This window comes from Lepeophtheirus salmonis, chromosome 6 (genome assembly GCF_016086655.4).
Source record: "Lepeophtheirus salmonis chromosome 6, UVic_Lsal_1.4, whole genome shotgun sequence".
In the NCBI taxonomy this organism is placed as follows: Eukaryota; Metazoa; Arthropoda; class Copepoda; order Siphonostomatoida; family Caligidae; genus Lepeophtheirus; species Lepeophtheirus salmonis.
The window spans coordinates 1,763,453-1,781,733 of NC_052136.2; the positions used below are offsets into that span (position 1 = coordinate 1,763,453).

Below are 18,281 nucleotides of genomic sequence, written 5' to 3' on the forward strand. Positions count from 1 at the left end.
TGGTTTGGCTTTAAATAACTAAACAACTAATTTTTTCTTAGAGTGCTAGAGTCCTGTAATACCAAAAATTAGAGCTAAAATAGAACTTGTTTTTAAATTTTTTCAAAAAACTGTAACTATTTACAAAAAATTTCAAAATTTAACTTTTTTTCACAAAATAATAAATTTTTCGAAAAAAAATATAAAACATTATCTTTTTTGAAAAAAAAATTTACAATCCATAGCTATTCACAAAAAAAATATATCCTTTTTTGAAATAAACTTTAAAAATTCGCAGCTTTTCACAAAAAAAAAAAAAAAAAAAAAAAAAAAAAAAAAAAATAGATTTCGTAATAATAGTTTCAAATACTTAATTTTCCCGAATGACCTTTTTTTATAAGAAATAACTCTTACAAAAGAATAATTCCCCCATTTTTGTACAAATTTTTAATCCTGACCAAAAAATTTATAATAAAAAGCAAAAAATCCTTAATTTGAGGGGGGCTACACCCAGTCCAACCTACCTACTGCAGACACCCCTGTTATATATGATATACTCGTAAATGAAACAGAAACGAATATCTCCGTGTTTGCATAAGAGATGGATTTGTTATAGAGGTATAATTATAAGTCCTTGTTGGACTTAGAGTAAAATTGAGGATCGATATCGTTTTGTTGGATAATTATATTATACGGATGTCAATTTTCTTAAGAATAAGCTGGAGGACCCAAGTGAAGTGGTATATTCAGGGATATCAGCTTGATTTTTAATTAAATTCATTCACCTCTACTGTTCGACCATGTCCGAACTTATTTTGCTATACTTTAAGTTGGTGGTCCAAAACGTATAGTGCTTCATCAAAAGTCTACTTGTCCTCATGTGGGTTATAATGTTTGGAAACCTAACTTCTTGTTTATTCAAAAGCCAGAGCTCTCCAGCTGTGGTAATATTGAGAACTGAATAGTATTCATTCCTTGTAGCCAGTCTTAGATTGTAGTTTACTGGTTCGTCATGGCCTAGGATCTTGCATATAATTTCAACAAAAATAATACAATAAATAGATGTGTGCCTAAGCTCTCTTAATCATTAATGTAGCCGCCCTTAGTGGGAACGATGGCTTCCAGGTGCTGCCTTTGAGAGCCTCGATGTTTGGATCACGGACACTGCAGGCCTTCCCCTCGACATGCATCCAATGTAGTGTCTAGGATGTTGGCATCAGGGCTATAAGACGGCCAAATGTGTCAAAAATAGTTCAAAAGAATCATTCAAAAGGGTCTTGCAACAGAGGGGATGGGCTTCTTTCATTGCTGGTGTCAACAGTGGTCTCTCCCTTCAAGGGCCCTTTCCACCCACTTTTTGATAGCTCTCTGGACACTTTGGTGTAAAACCCCAAGATCTGATCCTAGGAGCCTGACAGACTTGACGGGATTGTCCTGGGCTGCTTTCTTAAACTCCTCTGGGTCCAGTTTGGACTTTCTTTCTCTCCAATGTTTCGGAATTGCCGACGTCAAAGGGGGTGATACTGGAGACGCCTTACTGCCTGAAGTGCGTGAATTGAAATTTGTGCATCACATTCAAGAGTCATTTTCTCAGCTTGCACTTAAGCTAGAGAGCGCAGGTTTGTTTTATTTTGTAAGTTATTGTTTATACTTAAAAATATCAAAATATGAATTAATTTCAATCACTCAACCTGCAATAATTACGGTATTAGTAAGTGTTCAGATTTCAATGGACCACCCAGTATATAAATAATAAATACTGTAAAATTAAAGTAGTTCTTTTTATATATAAGATGAATCCCGTGTTTTCGAATTCTGTAACCTGATCGAACTTGTAACAAATAAATTTGAATAGAAATTGATGAACAATCTAATTTTTGATAGAACTGAGAGTCATATAATTGTAAAAAACACAAACCATCCCGCGGGCTAAAAGTCAACTCGCACATCATTGGAATTGTTGTCATATCTATACAAATCATATCTGGGAGACAAAACTTTAGCAAAAGATATAAGATATGATCTTACTAATAAAAGAATGTTAAAGAATCGGAAAAGAAACCATTCATAGGATTTTCTAGGAATATTTGTAGAACTTAAACGTAAAAATTTATGAAACAAAAAAATAATCATAATATTTTCTAAAAGTAGAACAAAATTAATATCGAGTTGCATCAAAAGGAGAACATTTCAAACTGAGTGAACATAGGATGAAGAATTAACTGTTAATGGGGAATAAAAAGGAAATTAAGAGCAGCCATTTAAGCAAATATGCATTTATTGTTTTTTAGGTATATAAGCCTGAAAAGACAACAAGGATATCATCAGTTGTGATTTGGATTTGCACTAAAACAACAATAATAATACTATTCCATCGTCAATACACCAAATCATGAACATTAAACCAATAATTATTTTGGTAGGCCAATATTTCAGGATTGCATTAATCCCTAACGATACAAAAACAATTATTTTTAAATACTTTTATTAAAGGTTATCACTACTCAGCTCTATGCTCAAACTGAGGCCCAAAGAAATTTCGGTCAAGGGGATCTTATCAACCTTTTACGACAAGGGGGTGGCTCATCTGGAAATGTAGAGGGCCTCACTAATAATGTCTTTTTGGATGACAATAATCTTCCTGGAGAAATTAACAAGGATGGTCAAAGATGTGTTCCCAAAGTGATTCAAGTTGAGGAGACCGTCTATGAGCGAGGAATGGAATGCCATCATAGCTTCAAGAAAAAGTGTCATTTGACATATATCACGGATTATGCCTCAGCTGCTGAAAAGAAGTGTGAAACCAACTTCAAAAAGAACTGCCACATTACCTTCAAGCCTGTTGTAAGTATTATCAAAGGAATGGCGGAATATTAGATCCAATTGTCTATTTACTCTCTAGCCCCACACTGAACAAGTAAAGAAATGTCACACTCCATACGTCAAAGAATGTGGAGACGGAATTGAAGGACCTGAAGTCTGCTCCACTCAATACGAAAACCATTGTGAAACCAAGTACAAGACCTATGAGCTCGAACAAGACGAACCTGAATGTAAAATGGTGGAGGAACTCAGATGCCAAAACGTGACTGTGGAGCTTTTCCACATTGATCAAGGAGAGACTGATAAACCCTTTGCCGTCAAAGAGAAATGCGAAAAGTGGCCTGTTCAAAAGTGTGACTGGTCAAGAAAAACATCAAAAAGGTTCACCCTGATGTCGAATGCAAAAAAGTCCCCAGACAAGTCTGTGCTCCCAGCAACTGCAATACTAAACCAGGAGAGGAAATCTGTCATGAAGAATCCATAACTCAAATCCAAAACGTCCCAGAAGAAGAGTGTGATCTTGAGCCGGAAGAGAACTGCCGCATGGAATCCTCCCTTGTCCCAAGGTTAATACATTATTAAAACAAGTTAACATAATTTATATAATTGCTATTTATTTTTCCAGATTGGTGCCCAAACAGAATTGTGTCAAGGTTCCAAAAGAAGTGTGTGTCAACACAAAGAAAAACCCCAAGAAGGTCACCAAACCCATTGTCAAGCAATGGTGTTATAATCCAAATGATTTGACAAAGAAAGTTGAAGATCTATAATAAGTTATGAAATAACATTTTCACCCCTATTTATTAGTGAAATAAATTACATTTAATTCATTCAACTTAGCCATTATTTGTATTTTATTTATTTGTGTTCTATGTAAATTTTAAATGGGGATTTTTTTTTAAATTTTGGGGAAATAATGGGATTTTTTTTTACTAAAGAAAGTGTTAAACCGAAAGTTTTCAATGTGGAAGGCTGGAAACAGAATTGTTCTAGCTGAAAAATATATTTTTAACATATCAATACATAAAATATTCAAATCAATAAAAATAAAAAATGGACTAAAAAGTCGCATAGTTAATTATGTGTAAATGTTATCTGGTTGATACTATTGAAAGTTCATTCGATCAAAACTTTGTAAAATCAATCATCTAAATTCTTAAATGAGCTATAAAGTTTTTTTTTTTAACATTTACAGGGAGCGGGGATCAAATTGTTGCCTACTTTAAATCTTGATAACTTGAAGACAACATTATCAAATAAAAAACCGGTTACCAAATAGGAAAGCTATTCTCGTCAGCTGACGATACGTAGTTCAGTTAGCATCATGCCGTCATCATATGAGGAGATAAAGAGCTATAAGTGGAACGAGGAGCTTTCGAGGTCCGCATAGTCATGGCATTGGTTAATAATGGAGGTGAAATCTCCAATTCAACGATTGCTTCAACCTTAGGAGTGAATTTACGGACTGTTCACCGTATCCGTAAGAAGCTAGAGGACACCTGGGATGTTGATGCCACCATAAAAGAGGGCATGCTGACAGGAAGGTCAGGGACACCGACTTTGTCGACAAGGTGAAGAAGATGGTTGAGGATGACCCTACCAGGTCCATGAAGGTCATGGTGAGGGATCTGGTGATCTGGGTGTGACAACAGGACTCAGCACCCTGCCATGTGTCCAAAATCTCTATGCAGTGATTAACCGATAACTGTTATGACGTCGTAACCAAGGATTTATGGCCTCCTAACTCTCCCGACCTTAATACTTTGCACTATTTTTTCTGGGGCTATGTCGAGAGACATACCAACAGACATCCCCATAGCACCAAGGCCAACCTGATGGACTCCATCAAGGAGGTATTCGGCAACATGGACAATGAGATGGTCAGAAGAGCCTGCGGCCGGTTCAGAGGCCATATTGAGGCCGTTATTGATGCCAACGGTGATTATATCGAATTAATGGCTACTCTATACCTATATGCTCGTCATAGTTTTGATTTTCAATAAAAAAGTTAAAAAATGTATATTTTGTGTTGTTTTTTGTATAAAAAAGTAGTCCCATTCAGTCGAGGATCTTGAATATTATCTCTAATGGAGTCAAATAAACAAGAACGGAATTGGTTTTAGGGGCTGACTGTTTTGCTGTGATTATGTATCTTTATCTTTGTATTTGATGATTTCACTTCATGTGGGTGTGCCATTATCGGTCTAGCGGTTCAAGGGGTTCTGCTTCTTGAACCTCCATAACCGGAACCGACAAAGTCTAACTGAGACTGCAATACATATATTGCTTATCGGTCTCCGTTCTCGTAGTTTGTCCCTATATAGACAATATAAAAAAATACACAATAAATTATAAAAAAATAGATTAGCTTTACTCAATAAGTCAATTTTCTGAGGTTTTTTTTTGTGCAATTGCACTCTTTTCCAGGGTGATACAGTTGTATCTGAGTTCTAAATAGCTAAGGGCTTCTTTAGTCTCCAGACGGTGTAAATAAAAGAGGGAAGGGGTGGGGTATATTCTGGATCCAGGTCCGTTACTAAGCTTGTCGGGGACCTATGATATGAAAACTATAATATTTCTTAAGCCACATGTTCCCAAGTTTTACTATGCCATAGCCCCCCTACATTAATATTGTTTTAGCTGAGACACCCTATTTATGTAACATGCGTACTCTGTATTTGTAGAATGAAAGCAATTCTGAATTTTCCATCTTCCTGTACCCCTCTCCCTAGCCTCCCCTTACGGCCCACTTTCAAAACCATCGTCTTATGCAGCCTTAGTTTTCGGGGCCCCTGCTGGAACTTGGGGCAATGTGTGCTCTGTGTATAAGGTAGCTGTGTCCCTGTTTATCTAATATAACTTCCTCAAGACCGAATTTTCTAGCGACGAGCCTTGCTTAAGTACCTGTTACCAAACTGAGCCTGTATTAAAAAGAACCGAGACCGAAGACTGGAACAGAGATTGATAAAGATGAACCGAGACTGGGACTTATATAAATTGCTGAACCTGAACTGGACACAACCTTGTATAAGCCATTCTTCTCTAATATGATTCAGATGAGTTGACTCTACGTGTTATTAACTCAAACGACGTAATACATGGATTTTTATAGTAATTTATATAAATCAAGGACTTTTATAAAGTATTCCTGTCATTTCATATTCAGCCATTCATAAGATTATTAATTCAATGTAAATAAAAATTAATAACTATTATCTAAATAAAATTTAAAAGTAGGCAATAAGACTGTAGTTACCGGATATTTTTTCAAATTTTTCATATCCCTTTTGAAGTTAAGAGGATATACATACATCAAGCAAAAGAAAAAAAAGAAGGTCTTTGTGACTCTTTCCGGATCAATTTGAGAATCCCTGCCTTCAATATATATATGTATGATTTAGTTATCCAAGAATGATTTTAAACCTAACCATTTGCTCATCATAAATTATTAATATTTCAAAAACCAAAAAATGGACTGTATTAGTATTAATATTTGGAAATGAAATTAGAAAATAAAATACCAATAACGAGTACGTTGAATGAATTATATATAATTTATTTCGCTTAATAAATAGGTGTGAACATATTATTTCATATCTGATTATAGATCTTCAACTTTCTTTGTCAAATCATTTGGATCATAGCACCATTGCTTGACAATGGGTTTGGTGACCTTCTTGGGGTTTTTCTTTGTGTTGACACACACTTCTTTTGGAACCTTGACACAATTCTGTTTGGGCACCAATCTGGAAAAAATATATTGCATTAATATAAATTATGTAACTTTGTTTAAATTAAGCCTTCACCTTGGGACAAGGGATGATTCCATGCGGCAGTTCTCTTCCGGCTCAAGATCACACTCTTCTTCTGGGACGTTTTGGATTTGAGTTATGGATTCTTCATGACAGATTTCCTTTCCTGGTTTAGTATTGCAGTTGCTGGGAGCACAGACTTGTCTGGGGACTTTTTTGCATTCGACATCAGGGTGAACCTTTTTGATGTTTTTCTTGACCAGTTCACATTTTTGAACAGGCCACTTTTCGCATTTCTCTTTGACGGCAAAGGGTTTATCAGTCTCTCCTTGATCAATGTGGAAAAGCTCCACAGTCACGTTTTGGCATCTGAGTTCCTCTACCATTTTACATTCAGGTTCGTCTTGTTCGAGCTCATAGGTCTTGTACTTGGTTTCACAGTGGTTTTCGTATTGAGTGGAGCAGACTTCAGGTCCTTCAATTCCGTCTCCACATTCTTTGACGTATGGAGTGTGACATTTCTTTACTTGTTCAGTGTGGGGCTAGAGAGTAAATAGACAATTGGATCTAATATTCCGCCATTCTTTATATAATACTTACAACAGGCTTGAAGGTAATGTGGCAGTTCTTTTTGAAGTTGGTTTCACACTTCTTTTCAGCAGCTGAGGCATAATCCGTGATATATGTCAAATGACACTTTTTCTTGTAGCTATGATGGCATTCCATTCCTCGCTCATAGACGGTCTCCTCAACTTGAATCACTTTGGGAACACATCTTTTGCCGTCTTTGTTAATTTCTCCAGGAAGATTATTGCCATCCACAAAGACATTTCTTGTGAGGTCCTCTACATTTCCAGATGAACCACCACCTTGCCGTAAAAGGCTGATAAGATCCCCTTGACCGAAATTTCTTTGGGCCTCCGTTTGTGCATAGAGCTGAGTAGTGATAACCTGTAATAAGAATATATTAAAATAATTGTTTTTGTATCTTGAGGGATGAAAGCAATCCCGAAATATTGCCCTACCAAAATAATTATTGGTTTAATGTTCATGATTTGCGTATTGACGATGGAATAGTATTATTATTGTTGTTTGAGTGCAAATCCAAATCACCACTGATGATATCCATGATTTCTACCCATGTTTATATACCTTAAAAAACAATAAAATGCATATTTGCTTAAATGCCTGCCCTTAATTTCTTATTTATTCCCCGTTAACATCTTAAATCCTTCATTTTATGTTCACTCAGTAGAAATTTTCTCCTTTTGATGCAACCCAAAAATCATATTGTTCTATTTCATTATTGTCTCTTTAGTTTTTTTTATAAAATATATATTTTTTTATTAACATTTGTTTTCTGTTTCATTGGTTAATATGTTTATAATTTATTGTCGACTTAGTCCTGATTTTTTTCAAAAATATCAACAAATCTTTTGCATAAGGGAGAGTGAGGATACATGTTACGAAAAATCTTTTTTTTTTAAACTGACATAAGTTTTATAATTTAAGAGATAATTCAACGCCCGGGCAACATGACATAGATAGTTAGATTAAATAAATAATTCCAAAGTATCTTTGATGTAGTATAATAATTAATAACGGTTTATTGGTGTTTTTGAATCCATCTAAAAGTAAGATACTTGATACACCAGGAGGGCACATGATACAAGGTAGGAGGAGAACTGATACAGGGTAGGATTATACATTTTACAACAGGAGGAAACATGTAAAAACTGTCATCGGTTATGTTCAAGCATTTATCTTACTTTTTATTACAGTTTGTCAGCATAAAGGAAATACTTATAATTACATATATAAGATAAGCATATAAAACATTTACAGAAATTGAGTATAGTTAATAGTGATAAATATATTCTTTTTTTTTACCATTTACTGTGATTAATAATTAAAGTGTAACATGAGATTACACAAAAAACAAAACTTTATTAAATTTATATATATATGTAATAAAAATGGGGGGTAAGAAGTCTGCTCCATTGTTTTAGAATCATAATAAATGATGTGAACTGAATATTGAAAATAATAATATGTTACAAGTACAGATGCTAATTAATTGAAGAACATGATAGACTATGACATTTAATAAAATTAAATTAAGATCTCATGTTTTATAATATAAATATATATCAATAAACACTTACCTAAAATGTTTACTTTTATTGTCAAAAATTTCAATGTCGAAATTATCTATTACTGTAAGCATTAGGCAACCCGGTTTTTGTGTGGATTTGATGTACAAAGTAAAACATTCAATTATAGAAGAACAGGATGGTTCAATAAATTTATATTTTAAAGTTACTGGAAGTGTAACATTTTTCCTCCGTAACAAGTATCCTCACTTTGACAATCATTTATTTAGCTAAATTTTTATCCACTAATTCATTTTACAACAACTCATTACATCTGATTATGCCCTACTCCTGAAATTTTTTGAATAATTATTCCGTAATAAATTACCATGTATGGAAAACCTTGATTGTGCTGAAAAATGCCTTACTATTTTCATTTAAGAAATGGCTTAAGTATAGAATAATTTCCGGTACTCTGGAAGTAAGGGCTATTTTTTTATAGTTAGAAACGCAAATGGGGCTTTTTTCGGGACAAGGACGAGAACAGTGATCACTTTCTCTTTGAATGTGAGACGCTCTGTCCAATATATAACAAACTTTTGTAGGAGATGGCTTTTTATATATTGTATGCGAAATGTGCTACTTCGGACTACTGTTGTCAAACTTCACCTACGTTTTTTAAAACGGATAGTCCTTTTATAAACAAATTATATCATTCGGTATTTTAAACAAGTTTTTATTTTATTTTTGCATGATATATGAACTTTGGGTTTTTCTATCCCTTTGATTAATTTTTGGGTTTCTGTTTTGTTTTAGTGAACGTATCTACTACCACTATATTGATATATGCTTTTCTTATTTTTCATTATGATGAAATATCCAAATTGTCGGGTCAAAATCTGTTCCTTTTTGATAGAAAATACAATTGACAAAGGTTGAGGGAAATTGAACAGTATTTAAATGTAGCTCAACGACCTCAAAGGTTTGAAAATTTGTTAATTTTTTCAAAAAAAGTGACTTATTTCTTAGTTATTGTAAAAACGATTCACGATACATCTTTTAATATTATTTAACTTTTTAAAGAAGATTTCATTTGTTCTAAGAAATAGTTCTGTTGTTCCAAGAAGAAAAAAAATACTTACAATTTCAATTACAATGCAAAATAATAGAAAAGAAAACTAATATATATACGAGTATAAATTGCTGTGTGCAATTTTTTAAATTTCCTATTTTATATTACAAAACATGGAGATTTTTCATAGTAATACTTTCACGTTGTTGAATAATTAAAGTCAACAAAAGTTACCGTTCATTCTTTTTGATTTAAAAAGATACAAGTGGTAAATTTTAAATCAAATTAAGCTATATGTTGAGGTTGCTCAACGGCTTCAAAATAAATTTTTTTCAATATTTTCTTGCCTTATTTTGTCTAATATATAATTTATGGTTAATAGATTTTTTGACATAAAATAATTTATATCATAAAAATAATAGTTTCTACTCTATGAAGCATTATTATATAATATACATTTAAATAGTTGGGTTTCTGAGTAATACAGGGTGACGACTCAAAAACTAGAATAATCTTCGTGGCCGTCTACCCTCAGTTCTAAAAGTCTGGCCACATTCAAAAGAGCTGACAAAAAGCTACAATTTGATGTTTATTTTGTTTTTGTGCGATCAACGCTTCTTGGATGAATCAAGAGCTAAGATTGAGGGAACTTTCAGGACCAAAAACTCAGCTCAGGTCATGGTCCTCGGTATCGTGGCGTCTGACACCAGCAAAATGCCTCCTACGAGAAATTCAACACTGACGTCTACTACAAGGTCCTCAGGTACCATGTCTTACCATGGTTGAAGATCCCTTTCCCTGGGACAACTATGTGTTTACCCAAGACGGCACCCCGGCACACACGTCGAAGAAGGTGCAGCATTTCTGCAAGGAGAACATGGCTGCCTTCTGGCTAGAAGAATTCTGGGCTTCGTCATTACCCGACATAAACCCCCTGGACTTCCCTTTTTGGTATGTCTTGGAGGGCAAGACGAACAACACCTATCATGTAAATCGATGTCTTGAAGACCGGTATGATGGAGGAGGCAAGTTTAAACTGCCTTGAGGCCCAGCACTTCACCTATACACCCTGAGAGGCGAGGTGTATTTTGGGATATTATACAGATTCCTTGATGCTCAGGGAAGTGGAGGCGGATAAATTTAATTTTTCTCAGTGCCTTATAGTTCACCTACATAACTTGTGGGACAGGGTGGGCTATGGCATATTAGAAGGGTGCTATTCTGGCATGTTTCTTCATCATTCAATAGTTTTATCATCCCAATATAATATAAATTTTAACGAAATTGAACACGATTATATTGTCTTGCAATGAAATTACTCGTAATCATATTGCTTCACGGTGATATTACCCAAGACGTTTTTGTATTACAATGATAATGTAAATAACGATATATTATCCCAACGGTTTTATCCACAACTTTTTTACCACAATCATTTTACCGTGAATCCTTTCGTTTGCCACATTTTCTGGTATCATTTAAAGATTACAACCTCGGGAGAGGAGGTATTTCCCACGCATGCATTTCTCCAAAACTTGATATGTCTTTAATATCATTAATTGATTATTCCTGGATAATTTTCTTTAATTGAAGATGATGATATAGGAAAAATCTGAAAGCTATTCGTGATGTAGGCAATTTATTTCCAGTCAATTTGGTAACAAATACACCATTAAAATATAACTTAATTTGAGATTGTGTTGTGTGCATTATCGTGTCTGTCTCCTTAATTCAAGAAAGTGAGGAAACTGTGGAAAAGGTGATAGACCAAGATCAAAGTTATGAGCCCTGTGCTGATAAGTCTAATCAACACAAAACAACTACCATTGGTTATGATAGTACAAGTAGTTGCACGGAGGAAATTGTTAATGTCTGTGTTGATGCTGGCACTAATAAAAATAATTGTAAAGATACCATAAAGACCAAGGAAACTGACAGTGTCAGGGAAACTTCTACTGAGGACCACTGAATGCCAGATGAGACCTTCTAAATCAAGCAGCAGGTGTAAAAGACACTGGAAAAACTTCAAACGTCGTGATGGCAAAAAGAGTCCCAAATAGATTTGTTCTTCGATTCTTCGAAACCCTACTATTGGATAAACCCAAACAAAAGAAAAAAAATGATTATAGGCTTTTATATCAACTCTCAACACTGCAAAGCAGCTAACTCTGAATTAAAACTCATAAAATATCAAATAGCCTTAATAACGGAGCCATACGCCAGTAACGGTTGAACAAAAAGCCTGGCTGTAAGTGGGTATACTATTTAAATACTATAAAAAAAATATGATTTTTTTATTTAAAAAAAAAAATCTGAAATCTGAAAACTTACTAGGTGAGTAAACTTTAATGATGAAAGAGGAATTATTGAAGATGAAAGATGGTTCAGCACTCTATTTCACAAAATTTACATTCCTGTGATTAAAAGACGGAAAAGTCAACTCGGAGGTTGCATTACAAGACGTTCTATTGTCATTCATAAAATTTACATTTTCATTTTAATAGATATAAAAAGAAACCTTGACACTGAATGGCACCGAACTGCGACTAATAGTGAGATCTATTGGAAGATCATGTTTGATTCTGACTTGACGAACGATACCACTTCCATGATATTCCCAGTTTGGGGTGCAGGGCAAAGAATCCTTTGAAATTTCGTTCCAGTTTGATAAGGATACCACGATTGATGTGAATAAAAAAATCTTGGGAAAAATGTTTTCTTTCAAAATTTACCAAGCCCAAAAGATCTAGAAGATGGTGCCTTCAGGGAAAATGTTTTTACCTTACACGATTTTGAAGAACCTGTACCTTTTCTTGATGGTAGATTCAGATACCCTCTATTAAGATCTTTGAAATAAAATAAGTTGCCAAGGCTGTGGTATCTAAAAATCTCCAGGCACTAGAACAGTTTCAAAGTTGATGGCATATGCAAAAAATACATAGCATTACTTAATCTCCCTCAAAATTGGGAAAAAAAAAAGATCGTTGGTTCCTTAGCAAAAATCAATGAAGGAAAAATAGTTTATGGCCCAACTCCGGATCTCTGCGGACTGTATCATAGCGTGTAAAGATTGTTGCAAAATCTTCAATTGACAGTCTATGCGTTTGTGGAACGCCAAGTAGTCAGCCTTTTAAAGTGTTTTATAACTTATAATCTGCAAGAGCTCTCAAAATGCACGTCAAATGCTTGCAAGGGCATTATCCTTTTTGAACTTGGAGGGCGCAGGACTACCTCAGATGCTAAATCAATAGAGTTCTCCATTCTCAATGCAACGGCTCTTATTTGACTGAATATGACATCTTACAAACTGTCATAGCTTTACAAAATTTAGGAGTATTTTACTAGCAACTGGAACAAGATAGGCACATTTTTATCTCTGAATATACCTTCCCTGGGAAACGACGATTCTTGGACGATGCCTGGGACAGAGGTAAAATACTTCCCAAATCTTTTTTTGGAATACAATAAGATTATAAGAATTTAACAAATCCATTTAGTACGTTTTATGTTTTTGTTTGGTTTGTTATTTTGCTTTTGTTTTATATATTAACATATTAATAAACGGGGGGATACTAAAAAAACACTTACTAATTAAATAATAAATCGAGATTGAGTGATTTAATTTAATTCATATTTCGATTTATTAAAACATACACAATTAGTTACAAAATAAAACAAAGTGGGCTATCTAGCTTACGTACAAGTCGAGAAAATGACACTTGGATGTGATAGACAACATTTTCATTCACGCACTCCAAGCTATTGGGCGTCACCATGACCAATGTGTACGCCGTCAGCAAGTCCAAAAACGTTGGAAAGGAAGGAATGCAAACTGGACCGGAAAGTGTTAAAGGAAACCTCACAGGCCAATTCCCTCGAGTTATTGAGTGATCGTTTCACACCAGACTGGTTTCAGAGCCATCAAAAAAGTGGATGGAAGTAGCCTTATGAGGGCGGAGAGACCAATTTTGACACCAGCAATGAAAGAAACCCATCTCCTGCTTTGTAAAACTCTTATGAACTCTTTTTTTTTTTTTCACTTTTACCCCCCCCAGCAGTCGTATTATTTTGTTGAAGTTTAGAATATAAATGTTCAGACATTAATAGACCACTGGGTAATTCCTTTTATCCCCCAAATCATATAACAGGCAGTTGATATTAACAAAGGGTATTAATTCAATGAGAAAAAATGTATATGTACCTTTTTGCAGATTAATTTGAGAAGCTCTACTTTTGATAAATATATTTTTTACATATAAATATGTATATATTTTTATTCCTTGAAAACTATTTTTAAATTTAACCTTTTCCTCCTCATAAATCATAGATATTTATTAAAAACCATTCAATAAAAAATGGACAATATCAATATTAATATTCGGAAATCAAATTAGAAAATAATATATATATATGAATAAAATACCAATAACCAGTAAGTTGAATGAATTATATATATAATTTATTTCACTTAAAATATAGGTGTGAGCATGTTATTTCATAACTGATTATAGATCTTCAACTTTCTTAGTCAAATCATTTGGATTATAGCACCATTGCTTGACAATGGGTTTGGTGACCTTTTTGGGGTTTTTCTTTGTGTTGACACATACTTCTTTTGGAACCTTGACACAATTCTGTTTGGGCACCAATCTGGAGAAAATAAATAGAATTAGTATGCTTTATGTTAACTTTGTTTAAATTAAGTCTTCACCTTGGGACAAGGGAGGATTCCATGCGGCAGTTCTCTTCCGGCTCAAGATCACACTCTTCTTCTGGGACGTTTTGGATTTGAGTTATGGATTCTTCATGACAGATTTCCTCTCCTGGTTTAGTATTGCAGTTGCTGGGAGCACAGACTTGTCTGGGGACTTTTTTGCATTCGACATCAGGGTGAACCTTTTTGATGTTTTTCTTGACCAGTTCACACTTTTGAACAGGCCACTTTTCGCATTTCTCTTTGACGGCAAAGGGTTTATCAGTCTCTCCTTGATCAATGTGGAAAAGCTCCACAGTCACGTTTTGGCATCTGAGTTCCTCCACCATTTTACATTCAGGTTCGTCTTGTTCGAGCTCATAGGTCTTGTACTTGGTTTCACAATGGTTTTCGTATTGAGTGGAGCAGACTTCAGGTCCTTCAATTCCGTCTCCACATTCTTTGACGTATGGAGTGTGACATTTCTTTACTTTTTCAGTGTGGGGCTAGAGAGTAAATAGACAATTGGATCTAATATTCCGCCATTCTTTATATAATACTTACAACAGGCTTGAAGGTAATGTGGCAGTTCTTTTTGAAGTTGGTTTCACACTTCTTTTCAGCAGCTGAGGCATAATCCGTGATATATGTCAAATGACACTTTTTCTTAAAGCTATGATGGCATTCCATTCCTCGCTCATAGACGGTCTCCTCAACTTGAATCACTTTGGGAACACATCTTTTGCCGTCTTTGTTAATTTCTCCAGGAAGATTATTGCCATCCACAAAGACATTTCTTGTGAGGTCCTCTACATTTCCAGATGAGCCACCACCTTGTCGTAAAAGACTGATAAGATCACCTTTATCAAAACTTCTTTGGGCTTCGGTTTGAGCATAGAGCTGAGTAGTGATAACCTTTTAAAAGAGTGTATTATAATAATGGTTTTTCTAAATGGAGGGATGAATGCAATCCCGAAATATTGGCCTACCAAAATAATTATTGTTTTAATTTTCATGGTTTCTTTATTGAAAAATGAATAGATAATAGTATTATTGTCGTTGTAGTGGTATTTTAAATCACCACTGATGATATCTATGATTTCTTCCTGTGCTTATATATCTAAAACAACAACAACAATAAAATGCATATTTGCTTGTGTGCCTGCTCTAAATTTCTTTTTTTTATTCCCCGTTAAATTCTTAAATCCTTCATCTTGTGTTCATTCAGTTTGAAATGTTCCCTTTTATTCTTAGATGCAACCCAAAAATCACTTTGCTCTACTTCTATTGGTCTCATGAGTTGATTATTGTACACATTTTTTTAAAACATTTGTTTTCTATTTAACGAGTTAATATGTTTATTAGGTACAATTATATTCAATTTATTATCGATTTAGTCCTGAACAATTATTCAAAATTATAAACACATTTTTTACCCCTAAATTAATTTTTTTTTAAATCCAGGCTTTCTTGATCCTGCCTACTCATTACAATGCAACATTCTATTTCGATACTTTTCGTATAAGTTTTTCAGCTAATTACTTTGTTGAACACACTCTCTCCCTTTCTGCAACAAAAGGTATCAAGAATACAGACAACATTTTCCATGTTTGTTTTTTATCACGTAGGCATGAAATCAAATTAATATTCTTCCTTGATAGTATATTTAATCCATCTTATACCAACATTTGCTGAGTTGTAGTATTGGAGTTTGATTAGTGTTTGAAGGATAAGTTTAATTGGTACAAACTTTTTTTATGGCTTTTAGCCATTTATCTCTCATCTCTTATAACTCAGGGATCTTGTTGTACGTCCTGGAGAAATACAGCAATATTGAATACCCACACAAATTAACATCCAGAGGTTAATAAAGTTATAGAGAGAAAAAACACTTCAAAATAACATATGAACGTACCCATTCAAGGTTGTAAGTATTAGTTTTGGGTTTCAGACCGGACTTCCTAAGCCGGTCTGACACTGTTATGACTTTTGTTGTACCAAACTAATTCGGTCTTTTAATATAGTATATGTTAGGTCTCATAGAAAAATTTGGTCAATATCGGTCCAAAGGAACAATTCTGTCTAGTTGTGTCCCAAAGAAATTGGTTTTATTTAAAATTCCGTCTAGACCAATTTTACATATATAAATTGATTATGAGGTCATATGTTTTTTTCTAATTGTGCACACGGTACAATGACGTCATAGGAAGCTCATAGGAAAACAGTTAAGGTACTCCTAGAATACAAAAACTCTGAATTCGACCATCTTTTGGGATGGATAATGAGCTATGCTCATAATTCTTGAGCAAAAAAGGAAGCTCGCTCATTATTTTGAATAACAAGCGGGATTGGCAGTGCCCTAGCGATTTTAGAAGAGCGATAAAATCGCTCGAATTTTAGGTCATTTATATAAATTTGTACTTTTGATTGTGAAATAATAATTTTAAAGATTACAAAAAAAAACAAAAACGGTTAAGTTATGTCTCTAAGATAAGCTAGAATCTTTTTTTTTCTATACTGTTATGATTCTGTGGCTATTTGCTGTCTTGGCTTGACGAGTTTGCATCTAATGTAGCTGACTACTCTAAGAAGACTCATATATTGGTTTCATCCGAAACACCACGAGCTCCTTCCTGTGTAGATATACCAATGGAAGATAAATCTTTCTTTTTTGTGTACAAATTTTCCAAACCGAAATACGATTTTGTGATATTCTGATGTAGTAAATTGACATAAGATCTCAAGTAAGAATAAGTTCAACAACTTGAGAACACAGCCTTGAAGCTCTAATTAATTATCAGAAATAACTGGATGATCGTGCACGAAACTTTGTAATAACATGTCCCCTAAGACAGTGGTTCCTAAACTTTTCGTGCCCAGGGCATACCATAACAAAAATAAAAATTTCACGAAAAACTTATAGTATTAAACCAATAAGTTAGATTATTATAAGATATTGTAGCTAATCAAAGACATAAGATAGGTTAAGTATGATTTTTGACATCTCGGTCATTTAAGATATAAAACATTTCCGGACATCCTAGTGTTAAGGGATTAATTCATGGATATGAGTTCCCCATGTGCACTGGAGTAGGAGTTCAGTCCTTCTAAATGTGATATTTTTTAATGTTGTGGTTAGAGACTGAGATCTAATCATTTTCGCTGGTAAAATAACAACAGCATCAGTGTAGATATTACTCAAAAATAACTCGATACTTTGGTTGTTAATGAAGCCCTCTGAAAACTTAGATGGGGATCCTGAATTATTTCGATGTACCTTCAAAATAAATGAATGAATGAGGAAAACACTTGAAACGGTGGAGAGTCTTGACTATAATCCCACCGTATGAAGATAAGAGAGTCTTTCCTCTTGAACGGAATCAGCTACCCATGTTTAAGGCCTGGAACTTGGGAGTTAAATTTGACTTATTGAATCCCTCCTTTGTATGAGGACTCTAAAGAAGAATCCCATCCTCATTTCAAGGTGAAATTAAGATAAATAAATCTATTAAGCTTTCTAGCCTTCGTATGATTAATTTTCTCTGGTATTTTAGGCTAAGAACAACAATATAAGAGTTTCCAATGTCCGAAAAACATGCACCATTCCATCAGTAATACATAACTTCACAAGAATAAAATATGTAAATGGGACGGCAGCTCTCTGCTGATTTTTTTTTGTCTCTAGTCCTTTTCTTCTAATAGTCCTTGGGCCAATGTAGGGTTGTCACAATTTGTACGGCACACTTGAACTTGCCTCAAGACACACTGATTGGGAAGTACTACCGATTAGAAATTAATATTATCTGATGTGCCAATGTGAATTCTATCAATTAAATAATTGTTATTCAAAGATATTTGAATATTTGGCA

The 18,281-nt window shown here is 34.1% G+C and overlaps 3 protein-coding genes across 3 annotated transcripts; 1 reads left to right on the plus strand and 2 right to left on the minus strand.

The window, feature by feature from the left end:
• Nucleotides 1-625: 625 nt before the first annotated feature.
• On the plus strand, nt 626-3,641 carry LOC121119305 (uncharacterized). The gene is made up of 4 exons (XM_040713937.2): nt 626-2,398; nt 2,473-2,823; nt 2,882-3,368; nt 3,428-3,641. The coding sequence occupies exons 1-3, from the start codon at nt 2,372-2,374 to the stop codon at nt 3,284-3,286; spliced, it is 783 nt and encodes a 260-aa protein (XP_040569871.1). The 5' UTR covers nt 626-2,371; the 3' UTR covers nt 3,287-3,368; nt 3,428-3,641.
• A 2,696-nt stretch (nt 3,642-6,337) lies between these two features.
• On the minus strand, nt 6,338-7,665 carry LOC121119307 (uncharacterized). Its single transcript, XM_040713939.2, has 4 exons — nt 7,580-7,665; nt 7,155-7,505; nt 6,609-7,096; nt 6,338-6,548 (listed from the first exon to the last, which is right to left on the minus strand). The coding sequence occupies exons 1-4, from the start codon at nt 7,604-7,606 to the stop codon at nt 6,404-6,406; spliced, it is 1,011 nt and encodes a 336-aa protein (XP_040569873.1). The 5' UTR covers nt 7,607-7,665; the 3' UTR covers nt 6,338-6,403.
• Nucleotides 7,666-14,156: 6,491 nt separating this feature from the next.
• On the minus strand, nt 14,157-15,503 carry LOC121119306 (uncharacterized). Its single transcript, XM_040713938.1, has 4 exons — nt 15,402-15,503; nt 14,977-15,327; nt 14,431-14,918; nt 14,157-14,369 (listed from the first exon to the last, which is right to left on the minus strand). Exons 1-4 carry the CDS (start codon nt 15,426-15,428, stop codon nt 14,225-14,227), a joined length of 1,011 nt encoding a protein of 336 aa, XP_040569872.1. The 5' UTR covers nt 15,429-15,503; the 3' UTR covers nt 14,157-14,224.
• Nucleotides 15,504-18,281: the final 2,778 nt, after the last annotated feature.

Coding starts and splice junctions, on each gene's coding strand:
- LOC121119306 (XM_040713938.1), bottom strand. CDS start 15,428: ATGAAAATTAAAACAATAATTATTTTG. Junction 14,919..14,976: donor ACATTACCTTCAAGCCTGTT/GTAAGTATTATA, acceptor TTTACTCTCTAG/CCCCACACTGAAAAAGTAAA. Junction 14,370..14,430: donor GAATCCTCCCTTGTCCCAAG/GTGAAGACTTAA, acceptor TATTTTCTCCAG/ATTGGTGCCCAAACAGAATT.
- LOC121119305 (XM_040713937.2), top strand. CDS start 2,372: ATGAACATTAAACCAATAATTATTTTG. Junction 2,399..2,472: donor TTAAACCAATAATTATTTTG/GTAGGCCAATAT, acceptor CTTTTATTAAAG/GTTATCACTACTCAGCTCTA. Junction 2,824..2,881: donor ACATTACCTTCAAGCCTGTT/GTAAGTATTATC, acceptor TTTACTCTCTAG/CCCCACACTGAACAAGTAAA.
- LOC121119307 (XM_040713939.2), bottom strand. CDS start 7,606: ATGAACATTAAACCAATAATTATTTTG. Junction 7,506..7,579: donor TTAAACCAATAATTATTTTG/GTAGGGCAATAT, acceptor TTCTTATTACAG/GTTATCACTACTCAGCTCTA. Junction 6,549..6,608: donor GAATCATCCCTTGTCCCAAG/GTGAAGGCTTAA, acceptor TATTTTTTCCAG/ATTGGTGCCCAAACAGAATT.